At 43.5% G+C, this 20,547-nt stretch overlaps 1 protein-coding gene and 1 long non-coding RNA gene across 4 annotated transcripts; one reads left to right on the plus strand and one right to left on the minus strand.

Annotated features, from left to right (window-relative positions):
- Nucleotides 1-536: 536 nt before the first annotated feature.
- LOC115082374 lies at nt 537-15,900 on the minus strand. Of its 3 annotated transcripts, XR_003854153.1 has the most exons (4): nt 14,941-15,014; nt 10,430-10,538; nt 7,971-8,177; nt 537-1,407 (listed from the first exon to the last, which is right to left on the minus strand). It is a non-coding gene; the product is annotated as an uncharacterized LOC115082374 (long non-coding RNA). The 3 variants fall into 3 exon arrangements; XR_003854151.1 differs by lacking the exons at nt 10,430-10,538; nt 14,941-15,014 and adding an exon at nt 15,777-15,900; XR_003854152.1 differs by lacking the exons at nt 10,430-10,538; nt 14,941-15,014 and adding an exon at nt 14,139-14,413.
- Nucleotides 15,901-15,905: 5 nt separating this feature from the next.
- Nucleotides 15,906-18,481, plus strand: LOC115082373 (parvalbumin beta-like). Its single transcript, XM_029586603.1, has 5 exons — nt 15,906-16,043; nt 16,762-16,829; nt 17,311-17,443; nt 17,656-17,765; nt 18,183-18,481. The coding sequence occupies exons 2-5, from the start codon at nt 16,769-16,771 to the stop codon at nt 18,206-18,208; spliced, it is 330 nt and encodes a 109-aa protein (XP_029442463.1). The 5' UTR covers nt 15,906-16,043; nt 16,762-16,768; the 3' UTR covers nt 18,209-18,481.
- Nucleotides 18,482-20,547: the final 2,066 nt, after the last annotated feature.

The raw sequence follows: 20,547 nt of genomic DNA on the forward strand, positions 1-20,547 counted from the left end.
TTTATGTGCAAAAAAGATGTTTTGTGTGCAAAAATCACTTATGAGAGACTCCCCCGTTTCCTCAAATTTAAAATGTGCATTCAGCCTGTGCTGTACGCACACATTTTAATTTGGATTTGTGTGTATCTTTTCCAGTCAGCGCATATTTTTAACTCCCAATGCATTAGCATACTATTAGCTTACTGAATCAGAAGTTTAAAAAGAAATGTAACCTATGCATTAAGAAGCTGTGCACTGAGTTTTAGCACACAGTTTTTGTATTGACCCCAATGTTATCAGTCAGAATTTGCTTACACCTAAGAATTTCAAGTTCTTTAGAACAAGTCATCCTACCACTATATAGAATTTGTGTATGGTTGTATCTCATGCAATTAGAAGACTAGCAAAGTTGTATACAGTTTCAATATATGTTTGTGATTCCTTAATTTCTGGTCTTTGAATGTGACTGAGACTGCAGTGGGGAGAAAATACAAGCAGGCAGATGTTGATTACATGTGTGCTTTATTTTAATTATAAACCTTTTTTTGTTTTACCTCCTAAAAAAAAAAAGCTCAGCATCTACACAGTTACATGGGGACAGATAGGTTTTCCATAAGAAATAGGCTTATGCATGTTCTTTTGTAAGCATGTTAATTCAACTGTATTTAGTAAAATAAGTCTTTGCTAAACAGATCCAGTGAGCACTGTCTTCTTATACATTGAGTTATCTAATGGAACATTAATGTCCATGAGGAATCTTTCAGCAGGTGGATAACAGGCGGGTAACAGGCTCTGTCCATGGTTCTATTTTATAAGAGTGTCCTGTTAATATTGTGCTAGCCAAGAGCAATGAAGTATTTTCCTCTCCCAGGACCACCATAGGAAAGAGATAAAACTGATCTAGAAAACATTATAGCGTCCTTACAACAGGAATTATGTCCCGGTGAGGATGAATCAGTAGAAAGCTATTGTTGTAAAGTGGAATCCTTGGAAATATGTTCAATCTTTACTACTGGGAAAGACATTTCCACTACAGAAACTACCACAAGGTGGAGCTGCATAATCCTTTGGAAAGCATGGCTTGTATTCTCTTCGGACAGTGCGTGCCAAGACAGAATCTCAGAATGCCAATGCCAAGGCACGTTGCACAAATCAGTTGTGTCTTCGTCCTTTGACAGTTTTCTTTTAATCAGTTCAATATTTATATTGGATTGACATTGTAATAGACCCATATCAAATGATGAAATTCAGGTTTAGCATTAGCCATGATATTAAAAAGTGAAGATATCCCTTGCATGGGTATAAGAGCAATGCTCTTTTCATGACAGCTGAGGTAGATTCTTGCAGAGCACATTGTGATGTCATTGAAAATCTGGAAAGCTGCCCTGCCATTGCTTAATAGTCAAAAACATATGGAAACTTGAATACCTAGAAGGAAAGTAGGTATACATAAGCATAAGTGCCTTTTCCTATGACAGCTGAGGTAGATTCTTACAGCACATTGTGATGTCATTGAGAATTTACAGTAGAAAATACTGTGGCAAAGATTCTGAAATTCTGTGGTATTTATGTGGCATGTTTGCATAAATGTGCATAATTTGCACATTAAATGATGTAACTTTTTATTTTACTTTAGAAAAAGAAAGTTGGTTTCTGACATTTATTATGTGTTTGAATAATTTGATTTGTTCTTTTTTTTTGGCAGTGGAGGGAGTAAAGGGATAGAAAATAAAGGTAGGAAAGAGGATCAGGGGGTGGAGAATGAGTGAGAGGGAGAAGGGATCTGGAAGGAGGGAGATGGAGAGATCTCAGGAGAAGGGGTGAAAGGAGGAGAGGGGGAACTGTGACTGGAAGGAAGAGAGGGGGATCATGGTGGAGGGAAGATGAGAAGGAACTGGAGAAAAGAGGGAGGGAGGGTCATGAGGAGAAGAAAGAGGGATGAAGGGAGGATAGAGAAGGGGGATCAGGAAAGGGAATGGAGAAAGAGGCTTGGGGAAAGGGAGACCCATGATCAGAAAAGGGAGGGAAGAAGGATCCATTTTAATAGCCTCCTCCTCCTGATACTGATCCTTTCACTCACTCATACCCCTTCTGATCCCCTCAGTCACTCACTCACACTCACATTAAACCCCTCTCATAGAAGCCAATCCGCTCTTTTTCCATTTTACGCCAAGATGGGCTTGCAGTTAGAAGGAGGACAGCGGCAGTCACATCCTCCTTCTCTGTTATCCGGGCTGTAAAATTGCAGTTTTAACCACAGCAAAGGAGGTGGCCTTGGTCTGAGGTACTGGTCTCTATCTGTCCTACTCCTAACACCAAGTCTGGATCAGTGTGGGATGGAGAGGATGAGAGGTGTGCGGGTTACCATCACTTCCGTTTCAATGAGGCCCCCATAGTTTTCCAGGATTCTTCAGGGAATAGGGACTTCTGAGGCAAGGGCATTAGAATCTGTATGTGTGTGTACAGTGGCATCCCCCCCCCCCCCCCCACACACACACACACACTCTAATGAAACCCTTCATAGGCTTCTCTTTTTTCCCCAACAATAATTGTTGGGTTCTGAACACTGTTTATAATTGTGCTAGGATTAGAATAAGGTTGCCAGTTCTTTTTGGGATTAGGGGGTTGTTGTCTGGACTATTTTCAAAATATACCTAAAAGCACACTATTTAAATGTTGCCACCTCAAAATATTTCAAACCTGGAATATAAAACCTCAGAGCCAGTGGGTATGTCCTGTATATAAGAGAATTATTATGCAGCAGAAAAAAATATCAAATCAGGCAACTACATCCAGCTAACATTTAGATTCTGTGTGAGAAACATCCAAGTCTGAGCTGGTTCCAGGATATTTTAAACTAATATTATTAATATTCTCTATCAGATAATGAACTAGTTTCCAATCTTTGCTGTCTCCAGCTGAAATTTTCTGCTCACCGTATCTCTTTTAATGCTCTATTCTTTCTGGGGGGGTTTTTTGTTTGTTTCACACTGTTGTATTTTTTTCTGTTTAAATTCTCTCTCTTTGTGTTTTTCATTCAAAGGGGATCTTTTAATTTTCTCTTCTTCCTTGTGTCCTCTTAGATTCTTCCTACTGCTTGCCTTTCCCTATTCTTCCTTTCTTGTATATGTCTCTCTTCTATTCCTTTCTACATTATTCCTGGATACTCTCTCCCTTCCATCAAATCCACAGTCTTCTCTCTTAGCCCTGTCCCAAGTCCTTTCTCCCTCTCCACCCCCGCCCCCCCCCCCCCATGGGTCCTTTTTCCTTCTCCCTCCACCCAATAATCAGTCTCTTTTCTCTATTCCTCCATTCTCATTCCTCACTCCCTCACATTTTCCCCTAGCCAGGGTACTTTCTCCTTCAGTCCCTGTTTTCCCTGGCCTCCATCCCCAGTCTTCTCCCTCTGGCCTTGGTCCTCTCTTTCTCTCCTTCCCTCCATGCTGGTTCCTTTTTTACGCTCCTTAACCCTGTGTCCTCTCTTTCTCTCTACCCCACATCCAGGTTCAATCTCTGCTCTCCTCAAACCCTAGAATCTCTCCCCACATTCCCTCCCCTTGACCCCCAGAAAGCTCTTCCCACATTCCCCCTCCCAACCTTGGAAAGTTCTCCTCCCTTCTATCTCCCACCCTGGAAGGGTCTCCCCGTGTCCCCATGCCATCCCTAGAAGGGTGTCCCTGCTTTCATCTGCTTCCCCTGAAAGCTCTTCTCCCATTCCTCCACCTTCCCCAAATCTCTCACACCTCCTCTCCCCAGTTCCCCCTGATTTTCTCTGCTCTGCGATTCCCAGTGTAACTTAGCCTCCTCCCGATCTCTCCCACTCAACAGAAGGAACAGCACTTAACTTCCTGTGCTGTGGAGGTCCAGTCTTTTGCTACAAACCACATGAATCCCATACCATGGGACTGGTCCCGCAAAGCACAGGAAGTGAACTCTCTATTAAGAGCCACTCTTGACAACTGAGGAGTCGCGCAGTGGGGATTGAAGAAGATAAGTCAAGTTCTGCACTGCTTAGATTCTATGGGCAAGCTCAGCTGTGTCATGTTGCAACCCCCTCCTCCATCTGCAGCTACTTCCCTGGCAAGTGCACAGTGGGTCATGCTAGCCCTGGGCAAGGGCTGGATTTTGTAGCAGACCAGGGGTACTTGGCATAAGGTTTAGAAAGATCATATAGATTTGTTCTATCTCGAATGAATAGAACAGCTAACCTTTATTTGTGATATTAGATGATTCCAGAGAAGAGAGGGGATTGATAACTGGAATGCAGAGGTGTCATGAGATTTGAAGCAGATTTCATTGTTAAGGAAGAGTTAAAAACATACGATTCATTGTTAAGTCAAGAATCTTCATTTAGGATGCAGCCAGGCGTCTGTCATGCAGAGGACATGGGCTCCATTTCCAGTCAGGAACCTGCTCCTCAAGCCAGCTGGGGCCAGGGATGCCAGAAAGACAGCACACACACACTACAGCCCTTGTGTGGAGGAAGTCTGAAACATCACTCAATCGTGACAGCCAGAAGCCAGACCTAGAAACTGTATTCGCTGGTTCCTAGAGTGAGTTGCAGCTTCTTGCCCCTGGCTGAGATAGGATAAGGATAAAAAGAGGGGGAAAGACCTCAAATATTTGCAAATGGAGGCTCATGGTGCCATTGTACAGCAGAGGCCAGCTCAGATGGAGCTGGAAACCAAGAAGAGCAGAAAGAAACTGCAAAGACGAAAAAATGTATATTCTGCTCACTGTCCGACACAATAAAATTATATCACAACAATTTGTGCTTGAACACAACAGATGATATGCTATCGACAGCCACCTTATAGGCAACTCTCCAGGGTCTGTGCAGCAACAGATCCTGCACCTGTTCCTTAGCTCTTTTTCCACTTGGCACGTGACATGCAGCAATGAACTTGAAGATGTCTGAGAATTGCTCAAGTTCAGGACTCTGCTTCTGCACCTGTTTACATTCTGCAGAGAAGCTGATGTCTTGCATGACGCACTAACATCTGAACAAACTCACTAACAAGCAACATTTTTTATATTTTCCAGCTGTCTCTAGCCTTTCTACTAACTACAACAGTGACATCTAGTGGCCTGATTTAGTTGCATGACTGCAGGATTCCACAAGGAGCCTTGGTGTGTGGCCCCCCAGTCGAGGACTGGGCTAGGTGAGCTTGGAGGGGGGGGGGGGTGGAAGGAGAAATCAAATAGTTGTAAATGAAGGCTTCTGGTGCTGGATCCCAGACTGAGTTCTGACTACACTGGAAAACTAAGGAAGCAGAGGAAATCTGCCATGTCCAAAACAATAAAAAGCACTCAAAGCATTAGAGAAAACTGTGAAGGATGTTGCAATCACATTCTACTGTCATCAGCTTTTAATTCATTGGGCACAGATAATTATGTATTCCTGAAACCTTTGAAAACTCCAGATCATGGAATTGCCCCTGATATGCTCAGGCCTGGATTTACACACATGTCCACAAAAAAATTTGGGAAGGTGGCAAAGTTCCTTTCTTTCCTTCCTCCCCACAGACTGCAAATTTTGCCACGGCTCTCCGAACCCTTTCCTCCAATGGCTGCCATTCCCTCCTTCCCCAGACTTCAGAGGATTTGCTCCATCCAGGGTATCATCAGACTACAGTGAATGCAGCAAGGCAGCCTGCAGGGGAGGGCAAAGCAGGGCAGGCGCCCCCCCCCCCCCACAATAGACTTGTACGACCTTAGCCGCTTCCCCCCCCCCCCCCCCCCGAGTTTTTGATAATTAAACAATCGTGATCACCCCTCTACCACCCCTTCCAGAATAATCCTGTAAAAACACATAATTGGATGTATTTTACACATTAAACTTTGATTTTTGTTGTGTGTATATATCTATATCTATATCATATATAGATAGATAAATAGATAGATATGTATATATCAAAAATAATGAAGGAACCTTCTAGCAAGTATTTACATATCTTAAAAGGGATGAAAAGCAAATTCATAAGATCAGGAGAATCTGTCGACTGGCTGAGAGACTCTAAGGCTTCATTGTAGTATGTGACGGGAAGGCGAAATGTCAGCCTAGTCATGAGACTTCACTGGATGACAGGAAGCTTTCACTGCTATTAAAAAAAATATTTCAAAACATTCACTACTCTTCAGCTCATTCACTGCTATTAAAAATATACAGAGAGAAAAGGAGAGGTGAATCGTTGAAGCTCTCTCTCAGACACGCAAGATTTTTTTTTATTTTCGCTTTTAAGCGTGAAGCATGAATTCCTTTTCCAGCGAGAGCCCCCCCCCCCCCCTAAGCCTGGTGCTAAAGCAGGCAGAGGGGCTGGGGCTCAGCTGAGATGCAGGATATCTGATCCAGCCGATCCCCACTGGAATTTCCTTAGTAGCTGAAACGGTAGAGCACGAGCTGAATTGTCAAATTCATTAGTCAGCTCGGAACGGCCCCTAATTAGGCGGCAGCGTGAAACCTGCCGAATTTCTGAGGAACGGGTCAGAAAAAGCCTCAGTTAGACGACAGCCAGGGCCACCGGCGCCCCCCGCGCAGGCCGGCTCCGCCCCTTCCTGCCGAGAGCGCAGGCGCCAGCGGGAGGGGCGGGGCTGTTTGCGGTGCAGCACGTGCTCCCTTCCTCGGAGCAGGTGACCCGTTCTCTGCGTTTCTCCCCAGTTAAAAAGCTGATGGTGATTATAAAAATAAAAAAGTCCAGGCTGGATTGTCAAAAGTAAAAAAACTCTTACACTTATACGGTTTATATACAGAGCCTCTGTTTCTGACTGGATGTCTTAGCACCCCTTTATCCACTGTTTCTAGCAGCTAGAACAGTATTTTGTGAGTGTAGTATCTACCCTCAGGAACTCATTAGCCTCCTGCTTATCATCCTCGCCAAATCGTTAGTGATTATCTTGCTATTTAGGTTTGATTTGTTTCTATTCTGGAGGGGAAGAATAGTACAGCAGTTCCTCGACTGATAACAGGCTCTAGTGACTCGGCCCCTAATTGGCACAGTTTTGTAAGCCCATCCCAGTCACGGGCCTGATTCTAATAACTTCGGCTAGGATAAATGCAGGGGAATCCTAATCTACTTTATATTTCTTCTCATTTTCTTCCATTTCACTTACTAGCATGCTTTCATGTTTGGCCTCCAGAATGGTCTCATTTAAATCCCATATTCCTCTCACATACAAACCAAACAGGCTGATTCAGTACGGTGCGCTCGGCCGAGCGCACCATTTAGCATCCTTTTGGCCGCGTGTTTTCGACACATCTATTACCCCTTATATTGTAAGGGGTAATAGCGCCTTGAAAACACGCAGCCAAACTCGTGAAAACTAATAGCGGTCATCACATGCAAATGCATGTTGATGAGCCTATTAGTTAGTCGCCAGGATACTGAAAGCACATTTTACTCTCAGAAAGTAACACCTGCCCAATGTGTTAAATGGTCCAGGGTTGGCTATTTGCTTTTTTAGTATGTACTTCACAACTAGCTATTTCTTTGCACATAGTTTTAACAGTTGAAAATTTTATGTAAATTCAAAGTTAATGAGTGACTGAGATGCAAACTTATGCAAAGCAGCTCATTAGCTATATGAATGCATAGTTAAAGTATGTGTGAAAAAGGCAGAATTCCATTCTGCAAAAAAAAAAATAATAATAATTACATCTCAATGAAGTGTAGTTAAAACTTTTGCAAGAAATTCAGTAGAAAGACTACCCATATAGTTTTTCTTCCTGGCATATTTGTATATAAGTCCCAGCAGCAAAATAATGCACACACACACTACTACATAAGCCTGTTTGAGAATTGCTTCTGATTTCTCAGAAACTTACTAGGGTATCTTCTAAAACTTTGCAGCTTCATCCCTAGATACCTACCCACCCCCCCACTGAGCCTCCTGGGTTTTTTCAGGTCCCAGACATGACACATCCCAGTGCTCATGCCATCTGAGAATTTCAACAGCAGCCAAATTAGAAGGCTAATCAGCTCCATTACTCACACCGTTCAGTATTGTTTGACTTGTCTTGATTTCAGAGTCAGACAGAATGACATCTTTAGCTCATTTATTATAAAAGGCAAGCTTTCTTCCAGTTCAAGCCCAGTGCAATGTATCTTCTCGTGTGTGCAATGAGACAGTACAGCTCCTGCCACCTTCTTCTCATCATGGCTTGCCTCAAATCTGGCAGAATCAAGCAGGTTAAAAAATTCCTAGAGAAAAAGAATTCCAGAGAATATTAATGCTGATGTTAGCTACATCTGACAATGATTTTTACCCATGATTCAGACAGCTAATGTTTTATATCACAGTTTAATTTTTCACTCATGTAATATTTGTATGGAACCTGTCATTGTCTACTCTAGTGATACACCTGCTTTGTCTTACAGTTTGGTTACACATTGATATGGAACATTTCACCATTTAGTTCTATAAGGGCTTAAAGGGTATGAGACAATCTCATGAAGGCAAGATATATTGGCATTAGTATATTGTTTCCCCAAAGTCTATTTTCATTGTATAGTAGTAGTGCTATTATTACTATACATTTTAGTGGAGAAATTATGCAAAAAGATATGGAATATAAAATGTTACATAACAGGAAGACAGAAGGTGACTTTAAAACCCAAATGTGGAGAGAAAGACAAAGATGCACAAAACAGAAAAAAAAAAAGGTTATAAGAATCCCTTCCCCCAAAAAAATATTACATTAAAAAAAATAAGCAAAGACAAGAGGCCTGAGGAATATGTAGTTTGTCTTGAGTGGTTTTAGACAATCAAATGGAGACTGGAATGCCTTATGACACTGGAGTTCATTTCCACTATACCCTGGAAGGAGTCAATTTGCCCCTCAGACCTCCTTTCCCCTAAGTCCAAGCCCTACAAGAGACCCGGTCCTTGAGATACACTTAACCAGTCAGGTTTTCAGGATATCCATAACAAATATTCGTAAGATAGATTTGCATACAATAAAGGTCTGGCTGTCCTGGATGGCAAACTGTAGGGCAGCGGAGAGATGAAGAGGGCTCCACAGTGGAGAAATAGGAACTGGCTCGCGCCCATCATGTCACATGTGTAGATATGTACTAAAGCAGCGATCCTGTCATACCGGCAAACAAAGCTGGTGTGGTGTTCTGCGGATGGTGATAGGAGGGGTGAAAGGGGGGCATTCACGGTTGCCAAAGTTATGGGAGAATAGAAAGATTTCCATTCTTTGTTAAACAGCAGTCCAGGAACACTGCTATTCTTTTCACAGTGAGGACCTGATATTCTGCACATATATCTGTGCGCACGGTTAATGAGGTTTTATTAGCACTGCTTCATCTTACTGTGCAGGTATCATATCATTTAGCTGGTTCACAAGACAAGATCTAACATACTGTCTCCCTCCTTGTTTAGCCATGGCTGATAGTGGATGCTGTGTACAGGGATAAGAGGCAATAAATAAAAGTTTTCTCCTCCTCCAGTGCTAATAAGAAAATTCTACAATTAGTAAAAAAAAATTAGTCTTTTAGCGCATTTGCATTCTTATGCTTCAGATGTTATTGATTTTATGTGAAACATACAAACAAAACTGTACAGTGAAGAAAGTGATAAGGGGTGGATAGCACAGGAGAGGGACAAGTATCAGAGCCAAGATACAAGAAATGTCTCAACTAATCAGAGGGTTAGTGATATGGCATCTGGGTTAGAATTCTTCAGCCTTAAGCAGTATTATAACACAGTGGGTCATCACATTTACTGTCATTAAATGTCCTATCCATTAGAGCTCACTACTTAAATAACTGAACAGTGTCGCAAAAGGAGGGGAGGACTCCATATACTGGCTTTTGACACCTTTTCTCCCCTTGTCTCATGCACTTAAGTGACTGTAGAGCAGATCACAAATACACAGTGTACTGAGATATAACTTTAGAATGCAAGGATCACCAAAAGGCTTCCTCTAGGAGCTGTGTCACATGGCAACTCGGGGACAATCGTGTGTGATTTAATAGGTAGAGGAAACATTGTGGGTGATTGGGTAAACACAAAAACACCACAGAGCACAGGATGGGAGAAAGGTCTTCCTAAATAGGAAGAAAAAAAAACAACTTTTAGTCTATCAGGCCCTTTGCATGATTGGGTGGGTATGGAACATGGTGCATGACTGAACGGGTGGAGGAGATATGGTGCAAAACTGGGCAGGTGCTGAAACATTGAGCGTGATTCAATGGATGAAGGGAACATTGTGCGAGACTGGACAAATGTGATCACACTTATCCTCAAAAGACATTCACTGGACCCTTCCTGCCCTGCTGTCATCCTAACTCCCTTTTCCGTTTTGCATTCAAACTGCTTGAACATACCATTCATCTCCATTCTCCTGACTTTTTTTTTTCTTCTCAAGCCATTCTAGATCTGCTCTAGTTTGGCTTTTGCCCTCTACATTCCACAGAAACTGCTCTTGGCAAAAGTCTCCACTGACCTTTTGGTGACTACGGTCAAAGGCTTTTAGACAGCCAAAGCTTTAAGACAGCTACGTCTCCAGAATAAGTCCTTTTTCTCTGCATTGCCACCTTTATGGAATGATTTGCCTTTGAAATTAACGGAGGAGACAGACATTGAAATTCTGTAAATAATTAAAGTCCTGGCTGATGTCAAGGATTGTGGAATGTTGATACTAGTACAGTTGCGATCTGGATGATGAATGTTATGAAATGTGGGGGTGGGGGAAGGTAGGCAGTATTATGTTTGTATTGTACATCACTTAGGGAGATTATATCAGTTAAGCGATTCATAAATGATTTTACATAAATAAATACTGTCCTCATTCTTCTAGACCTATCCGCTTTTGACACTGCTTGTCATGGTCTTCTCCTTGACACAAAATACTCAGTTGGATTTCAGGACTGCACTATCTTTGTTTTCCTCTGACCTCTCCCATCATATTTTTACTATTTGCTGTGATGATTCTTTCTCCATTGCTATTCTACTATTGGACTGTGTGCCTCAAGGCGCTATCTAGTTGGGTTTTTAGGATATCCATAATGAATATGCACGAGATAAGATTTGCATACCTTGGAGACCATTGTATGCAAATCTTTCTCATGCATATTTATTGTGGCAATCCTTAAAACCAGACTAGTTAGATGTGCCTCCAGAAGAGGGTTGGGGAACACTGATTTCATATGATGTCACTTGTCGTACTATCCCAGTGCAGTTGTGTTTCAGCACCAATGTGGTGCTTGCCTCAAGGGATCATCAGTTTTTGACCAAGTGACAAGTTGCAAATGATTTCTTGACACAATGCAGCTCAATATCATTTACAAAATTCCTACTCACACTCAAAAGGGAAGATACAATATTATAAATATAGGATGAGCCACACAATTCTTAATTTTTACCCATGGATTAATTGAGTTTTTCCATTTTATATGTTATCTTTTTTATAATTCTACAGCTCCGGTGCTGGTTTAAGCATTTACACTGAATTTAAGGAATTGGATCCTAACTGTTATTTCCTCGAACTCTGAGTAGTAGTGTCATGTGTGCAATGGTCTTACAATGCTGCTTACCAGGCACATACAAATATTTTGGTTGGAACTTAATTTGATGTGCTTGCAACAAGACCCCAATATGTTCCAGTGTCAGCCCTGATTTTACTCTCTTTCAAATGAGATGTGAAATCACTTCTGGAAGCAGGAAGTGCTTGGTCCCCAACACCTTTGCTCTTGTATTCAAGACAGTTAAGTGAAGCTATAGGTAATTGATTTTTTTGTTCCTTGCAAATATATGTTTTCATACATTTGGGGCATTGATTTGATAAGGAATTAAAATTTCAAGAACTTCTTATACTTTTCTACCAGGGATCAGTTATGCCATCCCTTCCAATGTTCTGATATCATGGAGCACCCGCCCGCTACCTTTAAAATGAAAGTAGCGGATGATCTGAAGGGTGCTTACAGGTGACTACAATAAGTTTTAAATATTCCATGTTTTTAAGGAGGATGATGTTGAATTTAATGTTGTTGAGACTAAGATGCTACCAGAACGCAACAGAACTAGGCAAAGTGGAGGTGAGTAAAGCCCCATGCAGTCCCGTGAGGCTTTACCACTGTGTCTGAATCCTGATCTAATCAACATGGATATCCGAGACCAAGATCCTTCTGAGAAAGAACTATTAGTCTTGACTATCTGCTGAGTGAAAGGCACTTCACATCTATCTTCACTTATTATCCAGACTCTAAATCTCATTTTAACCCTGTTTTACAAAGGCAAAAGAGAAAAACTGGTGCACTAAAAGTACAGTTTTCTTATACCTGAAGGCATAGCTATAGCTATGTTATAGAAATTTGGGGTAAAGTCCATGCATAGCTCTGTTAACACTTTATTAGCATTATATAAACAAAGAGTAGCCAAGTGTTTGCAAGAGAAGGTAACGTTGTAACCAGTGGTTGCTACTTGTTTCTTTTATCCATTGTGCCAGAATACTTAGAATATGATACTTCCTAACACTGAGAAGGAATACATATTAATTCAAACTATAAAGCAGCCTTAAACTGACTAGCTTTAAAACTACATGCATTAATTAAGCAGGGTACAGCCACAAAGCAAGGCAATGTAAAGCTGATTCATAGGATCTACCTTTCTTGTCATTCTAAATACGTACAAATATCCAGGCTCCTAAGGGTTAGAAAATGGGATCATTTCCAGTTTTTCAGAAGAAACCCTAGGTAACGGATGATTCTAGACCCCCCCCCATGCATGAAAGGAGGCCCACAAATATCAGGCAGCGTTGGCAGAGATCTTCCTAATTCACAGTGAGCTAACAAAGTCCTAACATCATGTGCATAAGAAACCAGGAACTCTGGGCAGTCCTCCACCCCCTCTCAGAGCTGGCACACTACCACTGCCGAGAGAGATTCTGACTGGATCCTGAAAGAAAACTGGAGAAGAATGTTCCAGTTGTAATATTTTTATTGGACCCACATGAAAACTTTATTATGCAAATAATCCATTGTCTAACAATTATGCAGAGTCCCTCATATTATAAAAATCACTAAAATGATAACCAGGAAGCCTAACGGATTCATTAAATTATAACAGCAATGTTTCCTTGCATCCTCATGGAGCAGAAATCTACTTGGTGCATTAATTAAACATGGATTTCATAGACAGACAACATAGCCAATATCTCAGGGTTAGGAACCTCTCACATGATGCATAACTAGTTAATTCACCTGCTGTTTGCTTTGGTAATTTAATAGTGTTTTCCTTTCTATTAATGAAACAAATAAATACAAAAAAGTAGAAATAATTGCCATAACGTAAATGCATTTGCCATAAAGAGTTCCCAGATAAGTTGAAAACTCTTATCTCTGTATATTTGTGCTGTGTATTTGACATAGTTCGTGATTGATTTCGTTTGCTTGGGGTCTTCTCCCACTCTTGTCCCTTAGGAATTTCATTAAAGAAGAAATCCAATTAAAATGCCTTTTGTAATTTTGCATTTCCTGCAGGTCCAAACATTGCTATGCCCCCAAAATGAGCTTTAGAACGTTGTTGGGCCCCTGTGCGGGTGCACGGTGAAACCACAGCTGTTCCTGGGGGTGAGGGGGTACCCACATGCATGCCTTCTTATAAAGACCCCTCCACTAGAACTTAAAACATCATCAAATCATTGTCAACATGAATTGGTTTATTCAAAATAAATTCCAAGGTACAGTGTGTGTATACACACACACACACTCCCCTAACATTTCATCTGGAGGCAGAGCACGCTACACAGCATGGGGAAAAAATGCGTTTTTCTTGATATGTCTTCTGATTTTAATACAATTTCTATTTACTTTCATAGTACATTTCTTAAGGAGTTAAAGGTACAACTATTTCTCAGGGCACACTTGCTTTTGTCAACAGTTTAACAGATACAAAGCACTAAGTCTAAAATTCTCACTGTCCAGATAATCACATTTCCTCTTACTAGACATAACAATGGAAAGATTTTTACCATCTACATGTACAGCTTATTGCCCTTAAACAACCACTAAGAGATAAACACACGTCCCTCAAATTATTTTATAGAAACAAAAGCGTTTGCTATTGGGCGTCTTAGGGCCTAGCACATACAGAAGAACCTTAACGTTACATGTGGGACATAACCTAGTGAGAAGGACATGTAGGAGAATACTTACAATCTTCTTCCGTCATTCATAAAAAAAAAAAAAAGAGAGAGAGATCCTGCAGTTGTAAAACCTGAGGTTTCGGTCGACTGAAGCGTCACAGCTACCAAATAATCACTAAAACTATCTAAGAAGGTGTCCCGTCCAGAGTTGTTGTTTTTTCCCCCGATTCTCCATAGCCACCCCGATAAGCGCAGCAGCTGGAAGTCTATTAGCAGGATTTGATTCAGCAAAATAAAAAGCCGCCATCGGACAGATGTGTTTTGCAGGTTCTCAAGTGGAGCTGGCAAAACGGGATGCGGGAGTCTGCTGTAAATAGTGTTACATGATAGCGCGACATTTCTGGGCGCCGCACGTGCTCCCCGGGGCTCCGGAGACCGGCCTGCTGCCTGGCTAGCAAGCCTTGTGTGCTGGCTGTAAAACAGCCACAGAAGAGGCCACTTTCTGCAAAGACAAAATGCTCTTCTTAAACCACTTCCCCTCCTTTTTTTTTTTTTTGGGGGGGTCACTAAACATTTTTTTTTCCAATCACACTTTTAACAACATTTGAAAGTTTGGCAAGAGATTTGTAGAGAAATGTAAGCAGCTGTGATGGTCAGAGCAAGAAAAATGAAAACGATTATTTGAATTAGAATATATTAAAGTAACTTTCCCGAATTTGATTAGTTGTGCTTCCCAGAGAGGAGGAGCGACCTCCTGTTGAGGAGAAGAAATGCTGAGCTGATCAGTTTATGCCACAGCTCAGGGAAGAAAGCTTGCAGTGGGAGCTTGTAACGCCGCGGGTCACCAGCTCTGCCCTACCCTGCCCCCTTACCTTTTGGAAGAATAGGAGAGCACTGAATCCCGGCCAGCCCGGAGCCCTCTGATACTCACCCAAGGCAAACAGCCTGGGGAGCAGGCAGAGTTAACCCCCCCCCCCCCCCCCCTGGCCTCGAAACACGAAGGGACGCTTCTCAAAATGGAGTGATCGGACAGCTGGACGCAGTCCTTTTCAACCCCCTTTTTTCCCCCACAAATTTCCCAGGGCGTGTGACATCAGCATCGAGCAGCTGCCATCCCTCTCAAAGAGAAAATCACATCTCTCCCCCCACCACCCCGTGCCCTCCGAGCAAAAAAAATAACCCCGGAAGCAGGAGCCAGACACCCTTTATGGCTATTTATTTTCTAAGCTTGTTTTAAGTGTAAAGGTGGGTCCTGAGATGCCCCGAGATACTGATCTGTCCACAGGCCCACGAACCCAGACCCCCACCTGCCCTCTCCCTGCCCCGCATAACACAACCGAGGCAAGTGGCCTCCAAATCAGGGATAGGCGCCTATTATTCAAAAGTACTGCCCGACTCATTGGTGGGCTGGGATGCGAGTGCCCTCCTAAACAATGTTAACCATTCAGGAGGTTTTTTTTCCTATTGATGGACGGATGCTTGCAGATAATTTATGGTTGAGATGCCAAGGCCCATAGTGAAGCCTGTCCCATAGGAAGCGTCCAGACAAAACAGCAGGAGTGGCAGCAGTTAAAACACTGAAGCCATTGCATCTTATCGGATTTACCTTTTTTAGCCCGTCACCCTGTCTGGGGTGTCGTTCCCTCCCCCCATCAGATGGTTAAAGTCATATATTTTCTGCTTAAATCGGAAGAAATGTAATACCAACCTCGCTTTTTATTTCACATATCTGTCGACTTATCTTGTTTCCTTTTGAAATATCAGATGTATTCTCTTGAGATAAAAATAGTGCGAGATGATTAGTTAGGCAAGTTCACTTGACACCATTCCCCGTTCGTGACGCTGGAACTTAAAATCTGTATATGGTATACAACTTATAGTATATATAAGCGAGGGCTGCCCCGAGGAAGGCACACAACAGCCAGGGCTCCTCTGCCGACCACTGCTTTCTTGTCCAGTCAAGAAGACCTCAACGGTAAGTGGAAGAGGTCACAGCTGTAGAACAGCAAGCCTCAAGGAAGAGAAAAAAAAAAAACTAACCCTGGCTATCAGGAATACAGCTCAGAAAGGTGCCTTAGATAACCTCTTCCGTTACATTTTACTCTGCAACAGAGAAAAAAGAAAAGAAAGGGAGAATGAGCTTTAGAACAGAAAGGAGAGATGTTAGTGTTTTAGGGAAGCTTTCTACTTCCGAACTGAGGCCAGAAATGAAGTGATGAGGAAACTGCGAATAGAAATGAATTGAAAAATTAAAAAAAGTAATAATGCAAGATACTTCAGATCTAGAAACATAAATGTAAATAGTAGCAGAGAGAAGCACAGAATCCAAGGATAAAATAAACCAAGCTACTTCAGAAAGGATGATGTAATTGTGCCATCGCACTTGATTTTTAAAGGCTCTGAATGGTGAGTGAATTCGACGTCGATGTGCAGGACAGAGAAGGCAAAGGATAGCAGGGCACGGGAATCAAAGGGTAGAGAATTGCGAGCTAACTCCTGCGAATAGCCTGTAGATCTGATCACCACTTTCTCACCTGCTCGGCTATCTGTTACCAAATGTGTAGTTCAGTGCCAGTGTTTGTAATACCAAATAGAAGACTTTACCAGGCACGAACCCATATAAATCCCCAGACAAACACGTTTAATAACAACAACAACAAAAGATAAGTCTGTTAACATTTTTTTTCCCCCAGTTCAACAATGTCTATGACTGACTTGCTCTCAGCGAAGGACATCGAAGCTGCCCTGAGCAGCGTAAAAGGTAAGGAGCGTGCAGACAGCGCGTTAAATGCAAGCGCGCACACTCGATGTTCCGCTTACCGGCATGTTTTCTTTCGTTTCCTGTAGATTTCTGCTAGAGTTGTTTTCTAAACTTAGAGGAAAGCCCAAAAGGGCTGCTTATACAAACATGAATGTAAGGGGAAGTCATGAAATCTCCCAGAACGAAAACGTGTTCTCTTTGTGGAAAGTTTACTTTTTGCACTAAACACACTTCATGGCCTAAAAGTTAAATAAGGCCGCGAGGCAGAGGACTGAGCTGCAGAATTATAAAAGCATCGCCCTAGGTTCTGCAGTCCGTGCCCTGCACGGTGGCTGTGCCTGGCGGAGTCCTGTACCCGACGGCTGGATCACTTGAGGGGAGGGGGAGGGGGGGGGGGGAGATGGGGGCCCACCTCACAGAGCAGAGGGAAGGGGGTGGCCCGCGGGCCCGGAGCTAACGTGGCTGTGTCTGTCTCCTATAGCTGCTGAGTCCTTCAACTACAAGTCTTTCTTCGCCAAGGTCGGCTTGTCCAACAAGTCCCCAGATCAGGTCAAGCAGGTCTTTGCCATCCTGGACCAGGACAAGAGCGGCTACATTGAGGAAGACGAGCTCCAGTAAGAAGTCCTCCTGGGGTCTTTGGGGTGCAATTGCGCTTTCTTGGCCCAAAAGGCTCCAGTTGGGGATGGGGGAGGGGAGGGGTGCAATGGAAGGTTGAGGGGGGGGGGGGCAGAGCCGGGTCTGAGCCCCTTTTCTCTTTTTTTTGGGGTGGTGGCTGAAAGAGCCCTTTAACCACGTGAGCTCTGTTTCCCTTCCTTTTTGCCCGCAGGCTTTTCCTGCAGAACTTCAACTCCGGTGCCAGAGCTCTGAGCGACGCAGAGACCAAGGCTTTCCTGGCAGCCGGCGACTCTGACGGGGACGGCAAGATCGGAGTGGATGGTAAGCCTGCTCGGGGGGGGAGGCTGGCGGCCCGCGGGCCCACACGTGCTAATCTTAGCTTGGACTCGGGGAGGGGGAGGGGGAGGGGGGCGCTGCGGCGGCGGCGGCGGCTCCTCCTGCTGGAATGTGCCCCGGCAGCAACTCTGCTCCCTGCTCCGTGTAACTCGTAAGGGGGGGGGGGGCGGGGGGGGGGCGCCTAGGATACCACATGGAGACCAGAATAGCCCCGTTCGAGGACTTTTAAGGAAGGAGGGCTGGCTGCGAAGACTGTTGACAGCGGGAGCGGGATTAGCTGGCGCTCCCTTTTTTTTTTTGCAGCGCTTTTTGGGAAGCACCGTGGGGGGGCGGGGGGGGGTGTCCTGCCTCTGTCCCCCTTCCCATCCATTTGAACTTCTCTCTCTCCTCTTGGCTTTCCAGAATTCCAGGCTTTGGTGAGGGCGTAAAGCAGACCAAAGGCAGCGTGGACTCCCTCTCCACCCCACCCCCACAGCTGGCACCCATATTATTTGTACATTTTTACCGTCTCATGGCATTGGTGAAGCACCTGTATCTTAACTCCTCTTGTGGGACTGTTGGAAGATCTGGCGATGTGCAGGTGTTTTGCTTGTTCTGTACTTGATAAGCGCGTCTGGAAGGCGCTCAGTGGTTTCGACCGCGCGCAATGTTGAAGTTGTGACTGGAAGAAGAAGAAAAAAAATAAAGAAAACTGAAACCTCCCCCCACCCTTGTTTTCTTTTTGTGTGTTTGTCTTTTCTTTTTTTTTTTGTTTTACCTCTTTAAATTCCATTGTCCTAAGCTTGTGGTTATTCCTTTTTGCCGAAGCCCGTGCTACCTGAGCCCATGGAGAATAAGATGAAATAATTAAAAGCTACTTGCATGCTCTCCATTTCGGCTGCAAATTTAATGTGGCATTACATTGGTTCATTTAAGCATTTAAGCCCTGAAGCCCGGATGCACAGGGAAATGAATTATTGTCCAAAGTTCTGTTTTTCCATTCATCTTTGAGATGATTTTTGTTTAAAAAGCTGGTAAAACCCTTTCAAAGCCTGGGACTTCTGCAGCCCATATTCCATGTCTGGGTAATTCAGAGACTTACCAAGAGCTTTCGGACCCCGGAGGCCCAGGCTCCCACAGTTATCTTCCCCTTAGACCCTACAAAGCTGCAAACAATTCACATTTCTCTCCTCCGCTTAGGAAGGATGGGAACAGCTCTGGCCAGAAAACTGTCGAGTTCAAGCCTTAAATAACCCAAAGCGAAGTAAGCTTTAAAAGTCAGGTCTCCCTCCATTGCCTCTGGTGCAAACTTATTTACCAAAGGTTTTTGCCCATTTTGCGTCTGAAAAAATTGCTTAGTAAACCGGGACCTTAGGTTGTGAACCCCCTGGGGACAGGTAAATACTTCCAGTACCCGAATGTAGCTCACCCTGAGTTCAGTCTAAAAATAAATACAATAAGAAGCCACATGGTAGTGCATCTTTAAACCTTTCTTGACTCTATAAATATGCAATCTGCATCCAACCACTTGGTCTGTTTTAAACAATTGCAAATACTGAATAAGTCTTGCTTTCTCCAGGACCAGAGAGGGATTGTTAGGAACAAAATGCACTTCTCCTGTTAACAGTTGTTTTCACCTCTGAACTACAGTTGTAACTGATTAGGGGGGGGGGGGGGGGCCCTGATTCACCCAGGCTTTTCTCTCTCTCTCCCTCCTGTCCATGTGAAAAAGCTTAGGAAACCAAGCCCTAAATCTCAAGCTATTAAGGTCAAAGCTCACACATCCTCTGCTCACTTTTGCCGGTTTTTCTTTAACTCACATCAGCCTTCTCCCTGCCTCTCAGGATATACAACAAGCACACAAGCAGGGCCAGATTAAGACATCCTGAGGCACTGAAGCTAGATCAAGTTTAAGAGGCCCCGTAGCAATGCCAAAACACGGCAAACTTCAAATTGACCAATTTCTTTTTTTTCCCTGTATTTAGAGAGGCCCTAAGGTGGCTTGTTCCTAAATCTAGCACTGCGCCCAAGGCCTCCTCTGTGCCTCTCTTTAGTTTTGGGGAGCCCGGAAAGCTCTTTAGATTGCTTTCTGCATCTCTCCTAACTGGCCTGTGCTTGCAGAGCAGATCATGTGTTGCAGGCTGCATCTCACTTACACAAATGGCACGCAACTGAACCGAATGGCAGTGCAGGAATTCTAGCAATAAGCAGAACTAATGCTTTGGCAGTCAGGCATACCACAGAATTATCAGGGCTATAAATCCTAAATCCACCCCACCCTGTTTGCAGAAACCTGGGGGCCTGCCGTTTAAGCACCTGGCATTTCCCCTGCCAGGTGCTCTTCAGATATCTACAAATCATATTTTTATTCCAGGTGCTATCCCTACAATGCCCTCCTCTCTGGGCAGATTATCTAGTAGAGGTTGGCTGAGCAGCATTGTTCTTTTCCGAGTTCATCGACTGAGATGCCAAACTTTGCCCTTAGACAAACAGGCAAACAGCCTAGCCCGGAAGCAGTTCTAGGAAGCTGCGTTCTGTTTTCTGGTTCCCCGAGATGCTTGCTGTTTGGCCAAAAGCATGGTGCGTTGGCTTTGGACCAGTGATGTGTTGGTCTGCCAGAGGCTGTACCCGTGAAATTTCTTAATGAAATCAGAATGTGTTGCCGAGGAGCACAGAACTTGTAAGATACGACTCCTGCTGCTGCTGCTCATCATCATTTTTACAGGGCCAGGAGAGGAAGGCAGCTCTGTACAGATGCACAGAAGAGATGGTCCCTCTCTGTGGAGTT

The sequence above is a fragment of the Rhinatrema bivittatum genome, unplaced genomic scaffold (genome assembly GCF_901001135.1).
Source record: "Rhinatrema bivittatum unplaced genomic scaffold, aRhiBiv1.1, whole genome shotgun sequence".
Taxonomy (NCBI): Eukaryota; Metazoa; Chordata; class Amphibia; order Gymnophiona; family Rhinatrematidae; genus Rhinatrema; species Rhinatrema bivittatum.

Bases quoted from the DNA above. Each gene is read 5' to 3' on its own strand.
- LOC115082373 (XM_029586603.1), top strand. From the start codon at position 16,769: ATGTCTATGACTGACTTGCTCTCAGCGAAGGACATCGAAGCTGCCCTG. The intron at 16,830-17,310 runs GTAAGGAGCGTG...TGTCTCCTATAG, and splicing joins TGCCCTGAGCAGCGTAAAAG to CTGCTGAGTCCTTCAACTAC. The intron at 17,444-17,655 runs GTAAGAAGTCCT...TTTTGCCCGCAG, and splicing joins ATTGAGGAAGACGAGCTCCA to GCTTTTCCTGCAGAACTTCA.